Source organism: Salvia splendens, chromosome 7 (assembly GCF_004379255.2).
Source record: "Salvia splendens isolate huo1 chromosome 7, SspV2, whole genome shotgun sequence".
NCBI lineage: Eukaryota > Viridiplantae > Streptophyta > Magnoliopsida > Lamiales > Lamiaceae > Salvia > Salvia splendens.
The window spans coordinates 23,772,037-23,789,336 of NC_056038.1; the positions used below are offsets into that span (position 1 = coordinate 23,772,037).

The window sequence follows — 17,300 nt, forward strand, 5'->3', positions numbered from 1 at the left end:
CACAATGGCACGCCCGATGCGTGCCATCATCCTCGGGCGCGTCCGGTGGCTCCATTGTGGGTGCCCCCCCGATGGCACGCCCTAAGCTTCGGGCGCGGAAGAAGTGCGGACGATGGCCTATCGTCCGCGCCATCGGGCACCATTATGGGCTTCGCGGACGATGGCACGCGTTTTTTATTTTTTTTAAATGCTAAATTCGACAAAATTTGTATAAATACCCCCTACCCCGGCTTCATTTGTAACATTTAATTTCACGATTCCACTCTCGAAACTCACATTTACTACGAAATGGATTCAAGTCTCAATAGTCCGATGTTTAGTGGTGATGCGCGTTGGCCAGGTACAGAACCCGACGAATATCGGCTGTTCGACGCCAACACGCAGTACGATCCCGAATTCAGTACGGATTTGTATGGTTTGTCTGACATGGAGCCGTCTCCAAACCGACCCACCGCCCCCTCCCGCCGCGCCGCCACCGCTGCAACCCCATCTGCCGCTGCCGCCCCCGCAAAAAAGAAGCGGATCCGGCACCACGCGAACAAGTTGCCACCTCCGGCAATGAATGAAGAGTACGCCCCCGGCCGTACGAACTACCAGCCGGATGAAACCCTCGTCTTGGCGAGGTGTTGGGTGGATATATCGGAGGACCCGATATTCGCCAACAACCAAAAGCAGCTCGCGTACTGGGAGCGCATCGCCGAGCGCTGCAATGAGGCGAAGCCGCCGAGCGCGTACAAGCGCCAACGGGAGCAGCTCCTCAAGCACTGGGATCAGGTGAAGAATCAAGTCAACCTGTTCGCGTCGGAGTACGAGAAGTGCGCGAGGGAGCCGGGGAGCGGCGAGAGCTTCAGCGACGTGCGTGATAGAGCGCTGTTGTCATACCAGTCCCTGTACGGCGACTTCAAGCATTTGGGCATCTGGGCGCTCTTGAAGGACAAGCAGAAGTTTCAAGGCGGGATTCTGCACACCGGTGCGACAAAGAGGACGAAGACCACCGCCGATGGTGGTTACACGAGCAGCGAAAGCGGAACTCGTCCAGTGGACCTCAACCGGACATACACGGAGGAGGAGAGTTCCGGCACACCGATGTCCTCCCGGCGTCCCATAGGCATCAATGTGACATCCATGACCCAAAATATGCTTTATTTTTACATATTAGCATTTATATTCATTGGAAGTATAGATATATAAATGGATTGTTATAAAATATGGTATTATATTAAAACTATGTTCAGTATAATTAATCTAAGTCTGTATATTAAGAATGTATATAGCAATTTAAATATTTAACTAATGAAAGTAATAAAACCATATAGATATATACGTATATGTGTTTGTATAAGAAATGTAGTCCAATATTTTAATAGTTAAAGTACTTATACATATGTAGCTTGAGTTCTTTGATAAAAAAATATATTTGATTACACATAGAGACACGTGTAAGAAAAGAAAGAGGAAGATCTGGCCCTATCGTCTCATACTTTTGACGCGTGTGGCAAGGTGAAGATGAATCTTTTTATATAGGAGGGAGAATAATAAAAGAAAGGAGAAGAACATCAAGAGAGAAAAGAGGAAAAGAAATAGAGAGTTAGGAGGGAGAAGGAAATAAGAAAAAAAAATAGTGATCTTGATGTTCGAAAGCTATAAATCAAGATTTGGAATCTTTGGCATAAGTAGGTGTGTATAAATCACACTTTTAATTTTACATGTTTTACTTGCTTCCTTGCTAGGTGTTAAACAAAATGAATGATTCGATTATATGATGTGATCCAATATGATTATGTGTTATTTGATATAGATGGTGGAATATGATATGGATATGTGATTGGTCCAATGAATATGATGTTGTAAATGAATTATATGATAGAAATATGTAATTGATGTTTTACATATGGTATTGAAAGTACATGAATCATGTGATTAAAAAGGATCTGTGACAGCCTTGTACTGGATCTGAAATTACAGAGGGACCTATGAGTCCAAATACAGAGGGACCTATGTGTCCAAATATAGAGGGACCTATGAGTCCAAATACAGAGGGACCTATGAGTCCAAATCATAATGGGACCTACGGGTCAATCATAGAGGAATCCCGGGCAGATACCAGGCTTGACTGTTACAGAATAATAAATTGAATAGAGTGACATATGCATATGAATATGAAATGGTTTGTTTTTAAATTATGTTATATATTGTTTTTTATTATATGTATTGATAAAAGAATATGCTTGATGTTTGTATCATGTGAGATTAAAGGTGGAAATTTATATATACTGAGTTGTGGCTCATATAAACCACTAAATTTTTCAGGAATAAGATAGCAGTAAAGTTTTGACTGACATGGGTCATAGGAACTCCACGTGTTATTAGGTTCGGCGGCTGACACATATTGGCAACCTTCTTCTCCACGTCATTTTGCATGTAGATAAATGTATAGTATATAGACTAGTGTGAGGGTTCCACTACTTTACATGATATTTTGAAATATGTATCGGATAAGTGTTGGTTTGAACTTGTATAATATGGATGTTCTATGAATTAGACACGTGTATTGATTCCTTTTATGATAAGGGATTTATTTATTAAAAGAGTATACGTCAGAGGGGTTGAGGTGTGAGAGTTTAGGTGGTATCAGAGCGGGGATAGAATCCCGCTGGGACATGGCATTCATGAATATCATATGATACATTTTGGTTAGAAGTTTTATTTGCATTTGTATTATCATAAACATGTCTCACTGAAGAGAGAAGGGTCAGCCGCCCTGCATCATCAATTAATTTTAGAAACATCTCATATACATATTGCATCATATGGTGATTTCCAGTAAATACATGGACCAATGATGAGTCAGAGGTAGAAACATTAAATAGCACCGAAAAGTGGAATTGTTGACTTTATGAGACTACTGATCCGACCGAGGCCAAGATATGGTTGAAAAGGATAGAACAAGTGTTCAATCGGATGAGTTGTATGTCAGAAGAATGTTTTGATTATACAGTGTCTCTTTTTTGAAGTAATATTTACTATTGGGCAAAAACAGTCTCACAAGCTATTATACAACCTTTGGTACTAAGTTCAGACGATTTTCCTAGAGAATTTAATGATAAATATATGCAAGAAGTGTATTGTGATGAGAAGTAAAGAGAGTTTTTGTCTTTACAAAGAACTATGTTTGTTGTTGATTATGAGCTGGCATTGTTTCAGTATACACGGTTTATCTAGACTGCGTGGTGCGAGTTAATTCAGTTGAGCTGCCAGCGAATATTGATTCTCTTGTTCATACACAAATTTAATATTATCATGGGTATAAACTGGTTGTCACTTCATCGAACTAAGGCAACTTGTCATGTTAAAGAAATGGTAATATAATCATCGAGACGAGATCGAGTGATATTTAATGGTATCGACCAATTGTAACTTGTCGTATATTGCTACATCGGCTTTTCGATTTATTCAAAGTGGAGATTTGCTTGGATTAGCATCTGATCAAGAGACAAAATTCACTATTGAGTTACTACAAGGTACTGTATCTATTTCTATTCATCCTTATCAAATGTCTTGATTAGAGTTTCAAGAGTTAAATAAATAGTTGCAAGAGTTGTCAGACAAGAGATATGTATGACTCAATGTTTTACTTTGGAGAGCATCAATATTATTTTTGAAGAAGAAAGACGACACACTGCGACATTATATACACTATTGGAAGTCGAATCAAGTGACTGTGAAAAATAAATATCTATTACCGAGATTAGAAGACTTATTTGATCAATTTCAAGGTACATGATATTATGTTATTTACAGTAATGCACTGCAACATGGATTTGGTTTTCTATATCTGATCTGGATTTTTATTAAAAAAATGGAAAGTTTATTGCTTATGCGACAAGGACAATCATGAGTACATGAAGCTTCTTATTTTCTTTCTGATTTGAATTTAGCAGTGTTGTTTTCCTTCGAAGATTCGGCATCATTATTTGTATGGAGGACTTCGTCGAATTCTGGTTGATCACGAGAGTCTGAAATATTTGAAGAATAAGGAGTTGAATATGAGACTAAGACATTGGATGGAGTTTCTTAAAGAATATGATTGCACCATCGAATACCATCTTGAGAAGGAAAATGTTGTTACAGATACTTTGAGTTACAAGTCAAGCAGAGTGATTACACATATGCAAATAACATCATTATTAAAGTATTATTGGTGGTCGAAGATGAAGAAGAAAGTCGTAGAGTTGTTTCAAGGTGTTTGATATGTCAACAGGTTAAAGCAGAACAGTGTGTACCTACAGGTTTGTTGAAGCCTTTAACTATTCTAGTCTCAAAATGAGAACGCATTACTATAGATTTTGGTACAGGGTCATCGGTAACACAAAAGAGGAATTATATTATTTAGATGATTCTAGAAAAACTGAGTAAGTTAGCACATTTCTTATCTATTTGTTGGATTTCTTCGTTATATCACTTAACTGAAAAGTATGCGAAAGATGCAGCACGGTTTTATGGTATTCTATCTTTTATGTCTAGCGGAGATCTGCAATTTACTATATATGGAGACATGATTATATTTAAGTAATGTTTTTGACCATCAGAAAGATGGTAAGTCAGATAGAACTATATATGCCTTGGAAGAAATGCTTTGTGCTTGTGTTACTGAATTTCAGGGTTCGCGGGATTAGTATATTATTCTAATAGAGTTTGCATGTAGTGATCAATTTCATTTATAACACTGTATGAGACATTGTATGGTAGAAAATATAGAAGTCCAGTATATACAGCTTGTAGAAGGACCAGAAATTATCCAGGAAACTGTTTCTAAGATTGATATCATTAAAAGCAGATTGAAGGCGACACAAGACAGACAAAAGAGTTATTATGATCAGCATTGGAAAGAGATGGAATATGAGGTTGGAGATAAAGTTTTCTTGCGAGTCTCACCTTGGAAAGGAGTAATACGATTTGGACATAAAGGTAAGTTGAGTCCTTGTTATATTGGGCCCTGTGATATTGTCGAAAGAGTTGGACCATTGGCGTACAGGTTAGCACTACCTCCGGAATTAGTACAGATTCATAATATTTTCCACGTCAGTATGATTCGACGTTATCGATCTGATCCTTCACATATTTTGAAAGATACTGATATACAGATTTCTGAGAAATTGAGTTATATAGAAGAACATGTCAATATAGTGGACCACCAGATAAAGCAATTCCGAAGAAAAGATATTCCAATGGTAAAAGTTAGTTGGCGGAATCACAGGGTCGAAGAGGATACTTGGGAAACTGAAGAAAAAAAAATGAAAAAGAACTATCCACATCTGTTTACGGGTTAGTGATTTTATTGGATGCATTAACTCATGGAGAAAGCGAATTTTGCGGACAAAATTCTTAAAGAGGGGAAGAATTGTGACATCCATGACCCAAAATATGCTTTATTTTTACATATTAGCATTTATATTCATTGGAAGTATAGATATATAAATGGATTGTTATAAAATATGGTATTATATTAAAACTATGTTCAGTATAATTAATCTAAGTCTGTATATTAAGAATGTATATAGCAATTTAAATATTTAACTAATGAAAGTAATAAAACCATATAGATATATACGTATATGTGTTTGTATAAGAAATGTAGTCCAATATTTTAATAGTTAAAGTACTTATACATATGTAGCTTGAGTTCTTTGATAAAAAAATATATTTGATTACACATAGAGACACGTGTAAGAAAAGAAAGAGGAAGATCTGGCCCTATCGTCTCATACTTTTGACGCGTGTGGCAAGGTGAAGATGAATCTTTTTATATAGGAGGGAGAATAATAAAAGAAAGGAGAAGAACATCAAGAGAGAAAAGAGGAAAAGAAATAGAGAGTTAGGAGGGAGAAGGAAATAAGAAAAAAAAATAGTGATCTTGATGTTCGAAAGCTATAAATCAAGATTTGGAATCTTTGGCATAAGTAGGTGTGTATAAATCACACTTTTAATTTTACATGTTTTACTTGCTTCCTTGCTAGGTGTTAAACAAAATGAATGATTCGATTATATGATGTGATCCAATATGATTATGTGTTATTTGATATAGATGGTGGAATATGATATGGATATGTGATTGGTCCAATGAATATGATGTTGTAAATGAATTATATGATAGAAATATGTAATTGATGTTTTACATATGGTATTGAAAGTACATGAATCATGTGATTAAAAAGGATCTGTGACAGCCTTGTACTGGATCTGAAATTACAGAGGGACCTATGAGTCCAAATACAGAGGGACCTATGTGTCCAAATATAGAGGGACCTATGAGTCCAAATACAAAGGGACCTATGAGTCCAAATCATAATGGGACCTACGGGTCAATCATAGAGGAATCCCGGGCAGATACCAGGCTTGACTGTTACAGAATAATAAATTGAATAGAGTGACATATGCATATGAATATGAAATGGTTTGTTTTTAAATTATGTTATATATGGTTTTTTATTATATGTATTGATAAAAGAATATGCTTGATGTTTGTATCATGTGAGATTAAAGGTGGAAATTTATATATACTGAGTTGTGGCTCATATAAACCACTAAATTTTTCAGGAATAAGATAGCAGTAAAGTTTTGACTGACATGGGTCATAGGAACTCCACGTGTTATTAGGTTCGGCGGCTGACACATATTGGCAACCTTCTTCTCCACGTCATTTTGCATGTAGATAAATGTATAGTATATAGACTAGTGTGAGGGTTCCACTACTTTACATGATATTTTGAAATATGTATCGGATAAGTGTTGGTTTGAACTTGTATAATATGGATGTTCTATGAATTAGACACGTGTATTGATTCCTTTTATGATAAGGGATTTATTTATTAAAAGAGTATACGTCAGAGGGGTTGAGGTGTGAGAATCAAGGCTGCGAAGAACAAGGGGAAGGCGACGACGACATCATCCTCGACCGCCGCTCCCGGTCCCGACCCCGACCCCGACCCCGAGCCCGACGACCGCCGCGTATGTGGGGGTGGCAAGAGCCTCGATGGCGCGGACGTTGTTGCAGACGCACAAGGCCCTCGAGAAGTGTACGGACCCCACCAAAGCCGAATACCTCCAGGGGTTGATCGATGAGCTGCGCCGGGAGTTGGGAATTGCGTAGATTAGCCAACTTGAATCGTGTAACTTTTGTTGCAGTATTCGTCGGTTTTTAGCTACTTGTTGTGATTTTTAATTAGTTTGCATTATATATTTGAAAACATTTAAATTAATTAATTAAATAATAGTAAAACATATAGGGCGCGCCTTAAGCGCCCCACTGCAGGTGGGAGGGTAGGAGAATAAAATGATGACGTGGCGGTGCATAAGGCGCGCCTTAGGGCGCCCCATTGCTAATGCTCTTATGTAGAAGAAGCATAGCAAGAAAATAACAGTTAAGATGGTGCTGCTTCTCTCCCGTTGATCATGCAGCACCAATTTCCCACTTGCCAGAGCGCACCCCACTTCATTTGACAACAATGGCCCCACTCAATCATTCTAGCCATAGAGATCGAAAGCATCTGAAATTAAATACGACTACTACTACTTGTTCTTGTTTGTTTCAATTAATCATAAGGAGAAAAATGCCACATTGCGAAACCTATATATAGATACGGGTCTTCAAATCCGCCTTTGACAAACATACACGTTTAGAGATAGACACAAAACAATCAGCTCCAAGGAGAATATTTATTTTTATCTCAGGTGAAGCATTTTCCGACTCCAAAATTCTTATATTTCTTTCCAATTCTCTTGTACCTTCACTCTGAGATCGTCAAAGGCATCACCACTTTAACATTTTCAATTTTCCTTCTCTCTGTTTTTTATTCCATCATGATTGCCCTATTCTCGACGGATCTTCCTTTCTTCGCTTTTTATTGATAGCAAAGATTGAGGATGGAATGATGAGATTATATTGATATATGCAAATGCACTGCATTTTCTTTTTTATTTGTGATTTACAATTAGATCAATAGAATTTTTGTGATTCGAACCAAAGAAAGCCATCCATTTCTTGTATGTCAGGAAGGCATCCATGACACATTGTATCTAAAGCCATCAAAATAATTACTCTTCTTTATAGTAATAGGAAGATATCACAGAATCGTTTTATGTATAGGTAGGTTTGATTTTGATCAAAGTAGAAGAAATGTGCATTTTCAACAACTGGAGGTTTTATTGCTTATATCTGATTTGATTTTACACTTGTGTTCGTAGACATGGATCCGCCAACTGATGATATCGAGCTTAAACCCGAGACACTTGAAGAAGAAATAGAGGGTGGACCTTTGTTTCATTGTGATTTTTGTGATGCTGACGTAGTTGATAAAATAGCTCAATCATTTCTACCTGGTTTGGCTTCGGCATGCATTGACAACACAACCGGAGGTCTGTTTAAGACCCCTGCTAATGTGGCTGCTGACATCAGGAAAGAAATGGTCGATTACCTTGTCCAACGAAGTGAAAATTTCGTGGCTGAATCGGTTGTCCTAGAAGGTGTTGGGGATGTGGAAGTATCTGCAGACTCTTACGATATTATATCTGACTTTGTTGATGACTTTGTGCATTCAAAAAGAAATTTCTTCAGCCGAGTTTCAGGATGGATACTGAGTGAGAAAAGAGAAGACTGGATAGATGATCTAGTACAGGAGATGGAAATAAATGGATTTTGGTTGCTGAACCGGAGGAGCACAGTTGCACAAACGCTGTTGAAAAATCTAGATTTCAGAAACACATATCATTGCAACATGAATTTCAAGTCCCTGGGAGATTTAGAAAAGCACAAATTGAGCTGCGGTTTTAGGACATTGTCCTGCGGTAATGAGGGATGCGATTCTTCATTTAGTGCGGCTAAGATGGAGCATCATGATTCTACCTGTGCTTTTAAAATGCTTTCATGCGAGCAGAAGTGCCCGGACATCATAATGAGACGCGAGATGGACAGACATTGCATCACTACATGTCCCATGAAGCTTGTCAAATGCCCTTTTCAGTCAGTAGGATGCCAATCCACGGTTCCTCAACGTACAATCGAGCAGCACAGGTCTGATAATCTCCCCAGCCACCTGCTTTATATCATCCAGCTTTCTCACAAGGGAACATCACTACAAGCTCTGAAACAAAGGGTGCAAGAACTGGAAAAGGTAAGTCTCCTAGCTAGTGCTAGTGTATAACCAACTTACAATGAAATTGAAGATACAAAAGCTCTGGCGAGTTTTCTAAACACTAATGACTCCTTTAAATCTAATAACGAAATATTGATTTGAAAAAACATCTGTCTAGTTGAAATACAATACTCACTCCGTCCCATAAAAATATGGACAATTGATATGTAACACGGGAATTAAGACAAAATTGGAAAAGTAAGAGAGAGGAGGAGAAGGGTAGTTAATGTAGTTAGTGGATAGTGGGACCCACGTTATTAGTACTCTCTCGGTTTCATGTTAATTGAGTTATTTTTCTATTTTGGGAAGTTCCAAGTTAATTGAGTCATTTCTATTTTTGGCAAAAAGTAATCCTATCATTTACTTTATTCTCTCTCCATCTCTCTTACTTATTTTCTTTTACTTTATTCACCATCCTTTTAACACACTATTCTTAAACTCCGTGCTGAAAAGAAATGTCTCTATTAATAAGGAATGGAGGGAGTAATAAATTGAGATAGCTTTCTAAAAATGGAATGCACATATTTTTGTGGGACGAACGAAAATGCAAAGTGCACATATTTTTATGGGACGGAGGGAATAACCTTTATTCTCATGACAGGTAGCATCTCCCGGACGACTAGCATCAGCTCGTGATGCTAGATCTCTGACGTATGTGGTTAAGGATCTTGAAGCAAAACTTGGTCCTATAAAGGAGCATACAAAGAAGAAAAGCGATGAAGATGTTAAAGATTTGACTGATCTAAGGGAGGAGAAGACAAACATAGTGGCTAAACAAGTCAGGTTTGATGCTGAAAGGGAAACAATTGGTATTTCTGAGTCATCCCGCGCCCCCAATGAATCATTCAACTAGTATCAAGAATGGGTCACCTCGTGGGGAACAAGGAATTAGAAAAAAAGAGATGTGATATATATAGAGAGAGTCGCGTTATAATAAAACTAATTTCCAATCCACAATCCAGAATTCTTTCTATTTTGTTTATTAAATTTATCAACACAAAGACATAACTTTATCGACCGTCTTGTGTTGATACAATTATGTTTTTGTGTCGATATTTAAATTTATATGTTATGTTGATAAAATTATGTCTTTGTGTTGATAAATTTAATAAATAAAATTGAAAGAATTCTGGCTTATGGATTGAAAATTAGTTGCATTTGATTACAATCCTACATATAAACACAACTTTAATTGAGATTACACAGGTACGGTTATCCGACACACTGAAGAGTTGTACATGAGTTTTTTTTGCCACTTCCTTTTTTATATCCATAAAATCATCAGTTGAGAATATAAGTGTCTTGTATCCACAAACATTAATTCATAAAATGAACGGAAAAATAAATTGCTTTCATTTGACATCCGCAAAACATATGGTATTGGACAGTGAGTAGGGTATTCATAAAAAAATATAACAGGAAAATAAATTGCATTCATTTGACATCCACATATCAAAGCATATAAAATTTTGAATTAAATTGCACAATTATTTAAAATCAAAACATATGGTATTAGTGATGAGAATCAGAGCCTATATACTGAAATACAATTCTATAATGTAATAATATTAGTCATTCTCAAATAATGATCACTGTCACCCAAGATGCTACGCTATCGGTTGACGAAATTCTCACACACGTTGACAAGTTAAAGTAACGTTTGACCAACTCCGTATGCTAAATGTTACTTGGTATAGATTTCGAAATGGATAACTACCAAGATCTTATACTTGATTTATACAACAAGAAGTATCTGTCCCAACGTAATCCAATAAGTGGTATACCATACTCCAATGTCATCTGTCATCCAAGACATGAAGTGGCTTCAGATAGATGCCAACAATCATCCACAATAAACTGTCCACTTCTATTTAGGTTGAGAATGATTATTACTTACTTCTATAAGATAAATTATTTTTCTATAAATTAAATAACAAAGAATGATAAATGACAAACCATATAATAGAAAAATTCTTCTCATGAATGTAGGAAATTGGGTTTTATCACTATGAAATGGAGTATTTTTCAGTATATACATTTACAATTTGTCAATTATACCGAAATTATTGTCCCACGTATACTTTACATGACATTGTCCTTGATAACATCTAAGAGCATCCACAACGGTGTCCTTGCCGACGGACGTGCTCTTGTCGTCGGCAAGGACAAGCCCTGTCCGCCACTGTACTCTTGCCGACGGCAGGGCGCTACTCTATGCATAGAGCACGAGGCGTCGACGTGGCATGCTCTAATTGACCCGTTGGTTTATCATTTTTTATTATTTTTTAAAAAAATCTAAAAAAATCTGAAAAATTCAGATTTAATAAAAAAAAATATTTTCCCACTTCCTAATAAAATATATCCATTTTTTCATACTTTTAATTTATTTTTTCATTATTTTTATCCCAAAATTCATACTTTCATCTATAAATACTCTCATTTCAAGCACAAAAAATTACACTATACCAAACAACTCTCTCAATCTCAATTTTTAGGATTTCAATTATGTAATTTTTAATTTTTAGGATTTTAATTATGTAATTTTTTATAATTTGTAATATTATTCCGGGTAATTTTAATGCATTTTAATATTGCGAAAATGTTTTTATTTAAATTGAATAATAGAATGGTGGGACCCCTGAGCTTGTCCTTGCGGAAGAGCACGGATGTGGGTGTTGTGCAAGACCTAAGAGCAGGGAGTAAAAGTGGGTCCGGACTCACATCCGTGCTCGTTGGCAAGAGAACGGATGTGGATGCTCTAACACTCATCACTTCCACATTCCACTTGGTGATTAAACATTGTGTCAAATACTAGCATTCTTTTCTCGCATTCAAGATATCCATATTTCCTTTTTTTAGTTTGTCTAATTCAGATATTCATTTTCTATATTTAAAAATAAAATAATCTCTCTTCATTAAAATATTAACTATTTTTTTTCTCTTTACTTACTCTATCGAACAAACTTCTTCTAAAATCTTATGTCACTCAAGAATGTGGACATCTTAAGTGGGATAGAGTGGGACGGTTTGTATTAAAAATTCAAAAAACATTTTAGATATTAAAAAGTTATTACTATTAAAATAATTTTATATGATATGAATTTTAATATAAAACTAAAAATAAAGATAATTATGTTTTATAAATATAAGAAAAGAAATATATATTACTATTACATAAAAAATTTAAATACTCCTACTAGATAAGAACGATGAACGGTCCAAAACAAAAAAAAAAGAAGTTATTTTTAATTAGTTGTAAATGGAAAACTCAATTAATAAGAATTGGTGGTAATAGAAGATGGCCATGGGGGGAGTGAAAGCGGTGGCCGTCATCTCCGGCGCAGATAACGTCAAAGGATTCGTCCACTTCATCCAACACTCTTCCGGTAATAATCTCTTCTTCTGTTTACTGATTGGAGTAATTATTAGCTGAATGATTGATTAATATCCTGTATGTAAGTGTTAATTAAGGTACCCTCGTGGAAGGAAGAATCAGCGGACTCCGTCCCGGCCTCCATGCCTTTCATATCCACGCTCTCGGCGACACAACCAATGGCTGCAATTCTACTGGTCTCTCTTCCTCTTTCATTTAATTTAATTACTCTCAACTTATTCCCTCAATTTATTTATTTATTTCTCAGGACCTCATTTCAACCCTTTAAACAAGCATCACGGCTCTCCCTTGGATGATCTGCGCCACGCCGGTGACCTCGGAAACATTGTCGCCGCCTCAGACGGTGCCGTGTGCCTCCCCAAATCATACCTCATCAGTATTTTATTTCTCACAATTAAATTAACCCATTTTTTTTAATTTTTCAGGGGTTGCTGACATTTCAATTATTGATAATCAGGTAATTATACGATTCTTACAATCACTAGTACTATAATTTAGAGTGATTGCAGTACATAGAGGTGTGAAAGTATTATTTACCTACTCTAGAAAGCATTACTAATACAACTCAAAAAATCTAACCACTGACAGCATAAGAGTCGTTCAATTGCCATGATTACTTGTGATTAAAAGTTATTATGACTAATCGCCATGATTACTTGTGATTAAAAGTTATTATGACTAATCTTTATCTCTTGTTCGGTTACATTTTTCTCAAAAATTCGGCTAATGATTACATTGTATCTCATGATTAGCCATCTTACCTTCACCTCTATAACTAATTTAATCCTAGACAAATTCTATTGTGACTTGTCACATAATATTGTATCTCACTATTAACTTGTTTAACGAACCCAGCATCACCATAATACTTACTCCATATGAATACTGCTCCAACCTTGGTACTCCTTATTTACAGATTCCACTGAGTGGACAGTACTCCATTCTAGGAAGAGCTGTTGTTGTACATGCTGATCCTGATGACCTTGGGAAAGGTATAATCACTCTACTGCACCTCCTTGTTGATAATTTCTTTCTTTTGCTGTCGTTGACATATCATTAACAGGTGGACATGAACTCAGCAAAACTACTGGAAATGCTGGTGCAAGAATCGGTTGTGGTATGTGTAATCATCTCGCCCCTTTTCTTTACCTTCTATTGTGGACGGGAGTTGTGATAGGATGATTGGATGAGGGTGTACAAGTGATAAACACTCTTGAACTACTTCTTATATCTACTTTTTCCGGGGATAGTATATCGCTGTCATCTACCTAGTTCACCACTACAGTAAGGTCACATTAGGTTCCCCTGTGAAGGGTTGATTTATAAGACAAATGTAACTTCAATTTTGATCAAGCGACGAGTAAAATTATCTGTAGTTAATTCTGTGTGGAGCTAATGTATCATTACCAGTCTTGTATTCAGTATCATTTTGATTTATTTGGCAGATGTGGAGCAGTTTTTGTGCTGATGATTTTTCTGTCGTTATGTTCGGCAGGAATAATTGGGCTCCAGTCATCTGTTTAAGGATAAAACGTAGAGAGACGGAGATCATTGAATTAAGATGGCAGATGCCCTGCTCTGCATACAGTTGAATCATTTCATTTGAAGTGCCAACTCTTTGTTTGTTTGTCCAAATGCAACTTGGCTGGATTTTTAGCTGTGCTGAACTGAACTGAAATTGTTACAACATTAACTAGACAAGATCTTAACAGTTGCTAAGCTGTTCTGCAACACCTCTGTAATTCCATTTTTCAGTATTGCTATAGTTCAAGAAGGCAACAAATTAATCAGACAATGGATCTAGGTAGTTCAGAAAGCTAAAGAAGTACATATGTTTAAAATAGAATATTTGAGTTATACAGGAAAACCGAATCATGTGGTTAGTGAACATCAACACATTGCAACCCTATTGGTCCTCTTGGTGAAGCAGAAACAGAATGTCAAGCAAAAGCATTCTTCCATTATCAGTGGCACCTCCTCTCCTCTCAACCATGTGTTTCGATATGAGGAGTTGTCACGCAGTGAAGCATCGTGAGGCTTGTATTCCATCACATAGCTGTGGGGAAGCCTCAGATGGCGCTTGATCGAGTCCCTTAGTGCCATCACAGCCTGGTATTTACCAAAAAAAGTAAAACATGCTTGTCATACGAGGAAAGGGGAGAGGAGAGGAACAGGGGCGCTTTGTTTCACGACAAAAAGATACCCAACCTGATGATCAGATGCATTGCGGTTCCAAACACTCAATATATCCTCATTAAAACGGATACTCAGTACTGCACATCATATATTATCACCATAATCAAGTTGATCTCCTACCAATGCTAGAACCTGCAGATATCAATAGCGCTATGCAACAATTAGTAGACATCGTTTAAGAGTAAAAAAATGGCGCATATCATAACTAACAAGTGCAAGATCACAATTTAATTATAAGCTTACATACTAGAATGAAAAACATATACCAACACAGCAAAAACAGGAATCCAACAAGTAAAAGCAAGACCAACAAGAAGAGTAATATACTCCCATGATATGCCATTGGAAAGTATTACTCTCTCCGTCCCAACTAAGTTGAGTCAAAACTTTTGGGCATAGAGATTAAGAAATTGTGTTGAAAAGTAGGATAGAGGAATAAAGGAGGAAAGATAAAGAGAGAGTAAAATATGTGATGGAATGTAGTAAAAGTGATTTAATGTTTCGTTTTTTTTCATAAAAGGAAATGACTCAACTTAATTGGGACATTCCAAAAAGGAATACGACTCAACTTAGTTGGGACGGAGGGAGTATATAATAGAAGCCAGAGCATAGAAAGGGACACCAGAAAGGTTGCTCAAATGGAACTCTGTAAGTAGGACAGCTATAGGTGAGAGTTAAGAATTAAGATTTAAGATATCAACTTGAGAAGGGAAAATGAGATCTTTTTTCATTAAGTGGTTAGTTCCATACCAGGTCCTCCCAGAAATGGCCTGACACAGCCTTCTTAAGTCGAATAATCCATTTCCCGCCATTGCAGTTAGCAAAATCCTGACAAAAAAAAGAATATATAGTTGAGGATATTACACTTCAATGGAAACAACGGAGCAAAAAACTACTGGATCAGTCCTCGTACCTCTCATAGAGGACGAATACCCTCCTTGAATAGATGCAAATCTGTTGGGCTTGGTAAAGTTGAAGGACGAGCTAGGTGACAATAACAAACCCAAAAGGCTTCAACCTGGACCAGTTGTTGAGTAATGATGCATTCAAGAACACAAACTTGAGTAGGCGAAGCCCAATGCCAAAACAGCCCCTATAATCATTTCATGCAGCAAAAAGAGAAACTTACCGTACTGAAATCCACAATCTTCTTTATATTATCCTCATATGATGTCTGAGTTCTGACTCCAGGAGTTCGACAAGTGTACCAAAATACATATTTATTCTGAAGATCATATAATTCAAAGATCAGAAAGAAGAGTAAATTTTGAGCAACATTTCAACAATAGTTTGTCCATTATACAACCCCAATCTAGCTAGTTGCGGGCGTTGAGATGGTGTGACAAAGTTCCCAAGGAAATGTATCAATGAATGACCTACAATCATGCTTGCATTGAAGGATTTTGGGAAGTCTGTATAATTGACTGGTGGTGGTTTAAATTGATAATGATTTAAAATCCATCACTCTTCATCTCAGATTATTAATGTGGATTAAAACTCGTATGATTAAAAATGTATTTGTTCAGAATCCCTAATCCCAAACAACCTAATCTTATTCCATCCTGATTTAGAATCATATGAAACGAGACATGACTAAGATTGATATCACTGGCTCACATCCTATATCATGATTTTTAAACTGAAACCTCTTAAAGCGAGATTATATGGCCGAATGCTCGAATAGCGCAGCTGAAACATGAAAATTGCAGCAAAAGAAAATCGAATTCAAGTAAATCTGAGAAAAGGGAAGGAAACGAACTCTGAGGGGGTGGAGACCGGCCTTGAGATCGAGGATAAGGCGTTCTCTATCTTCGTCGGAGGAGGTCTGAGTGTTATTGCTGGCGTCGTTTTCCTTTTTCCCCGAAACCAATTCCATTTGCAAGCCCTACCTCTCTTCTCCCTCTCTCTCTCTAAGCTAAGTGGTGGAGATGTTTTATTTACAGTCGTTGAAAATGAAAGGGAAATGAAGTTATTTCGTCGTAGTTTTATGATGCTTCTTACTCATCCTAATTGGGCTTATATGTTGTGCCATTTAGTTGGGCTGAAACCCAGCCCAATGATACCTGCATATATGAGCAACCTAGCAAATTGGAGCCAGCAATTTTCGACGTAACACGAAAAATCCGACAAAAACACAAACGAATTTAATGGGTTTGGCTCAAGGCTTATCGGGTTTATCCTTATCATGTTGACCCATTAGGAACCCGATAATTTCGGGTTGAGTTCGAGTAACCCAATAAAATAATAATATTATTATTATTATTATTATTATTATTATTATTATTATTATTATTATTATTATTATTATTATCATTATTTAAATTGTTATTATTTACATTTTTTTTATAAAAAGTTAACTTTAAATTTTATTCTATAAGTGCAAATCGTGTAATATCAGGTTTTGATCATGTGAATCAAGTTCAGCTGGTTATTGTGTCATGTCAACTCATATTATATTGTGTCGCTAGCATGTTCGAGTTTGAATGTAGCAGGTCAGGTTCGCATTTGAATTGAGAATT

General features: G+C 36.6%; 2 protein-coding genes and 1 pseudogene across 2 annotated transcripts; 2 read left to right on the plus strand and 1 right to left on the minus strand.

Annotated features, from left to right (window-relative positions):
- Positions 1-8,246: 8,246 nt before the first annotated feature.
- On the plus strand, positions 8,247-10,044 carry LOC121810588. The gene is made up of 2 exons (XM_042211349.1): positions 8,247-9,186; positions 9,815-10,044. Exons 1-2 carry the CDS (start codon positions 8,247-8,249, stop codon positions 10,042-10,044), a joined length of 1,170 nt encoding a protein of 389 aa, XP_042067283.1.
- Positions 10,045-12,425: 2,381 nt separating this feature from the next.
- Positions 12,426-14,316, plus strand: LOC121811156 (superoxide dismutase [Cu-Zn] 2-like). Its single transcript, XM_042211955.1, has 7 exons — positions 12,426-12,577; positions 12,663-12,761; positions 12,833-12,928; positions 13,011-13,042; positions 13,502-13,577; positions 13,649-13,702; positions 14,081-14,316. The coding sequence occupies exons 1-7, from the start codon at positions 12,490-12,492 to the stop codon at positions 14,107-14,109; spliced, it is 474 nt and encodes a 157-aa protein (XP_042067889.1). The 5' UTR covers positions 12,426-12,489; the 3' UTR covers positions 14,110-14,316.
- A 52-nt stretch (positions 14,317-14,368) lies between these two features.
- Positions 14,369-16,745, minus strand: LOC121811155 (annotated as a pseudogene).
- Positions 16,746-17,300: the final 555 nt, after the last annotated feature.

What these genes read in the sequence shown, in the direction of transcription:
- LOC121810588 (XM_042211349.1), top strand. Translation starts at nt 8,247, where the DNA reads ATGGATCCGCCAACTGATGATATCGAGCTTAAACCCGAGACACTTGAA. An exon ending in AAAGGTAAGTCTCCTAGCTA is followed by an intron (nt 9,187 to 9,814) that starts GTGCTAGTGTAT and finishes CCGGACGACTAG; the next exon opens with CATCAGCTCGTGATGCTAGA.
- LOC121811156 (XM_042211955.1), top strand. Translation starts at nt 12,490, where the DNA reads ATGGCCATGGGGGGAGTGAAAGCGGTGGCCGTCATCTCCGGCGCAGAT. An exon ending in CATTGTCGCCGCCTCAGACG is followed by an intron (nt 12,929 to 13,010) that starts GTGCCGTGTGCC and finishes TTAATTTTTCAG; the next exon opens with GGGTTGCTGACATTTCAATT. An exon ending in TCCTGATGACCTTGGGAAAG is followed by an intron (nt 13,578 to 13,648) that starts GTATAATCACTC and finishes TATCATTAACAG; the next exon opens with GTGGACATGAACTCAGCAAA.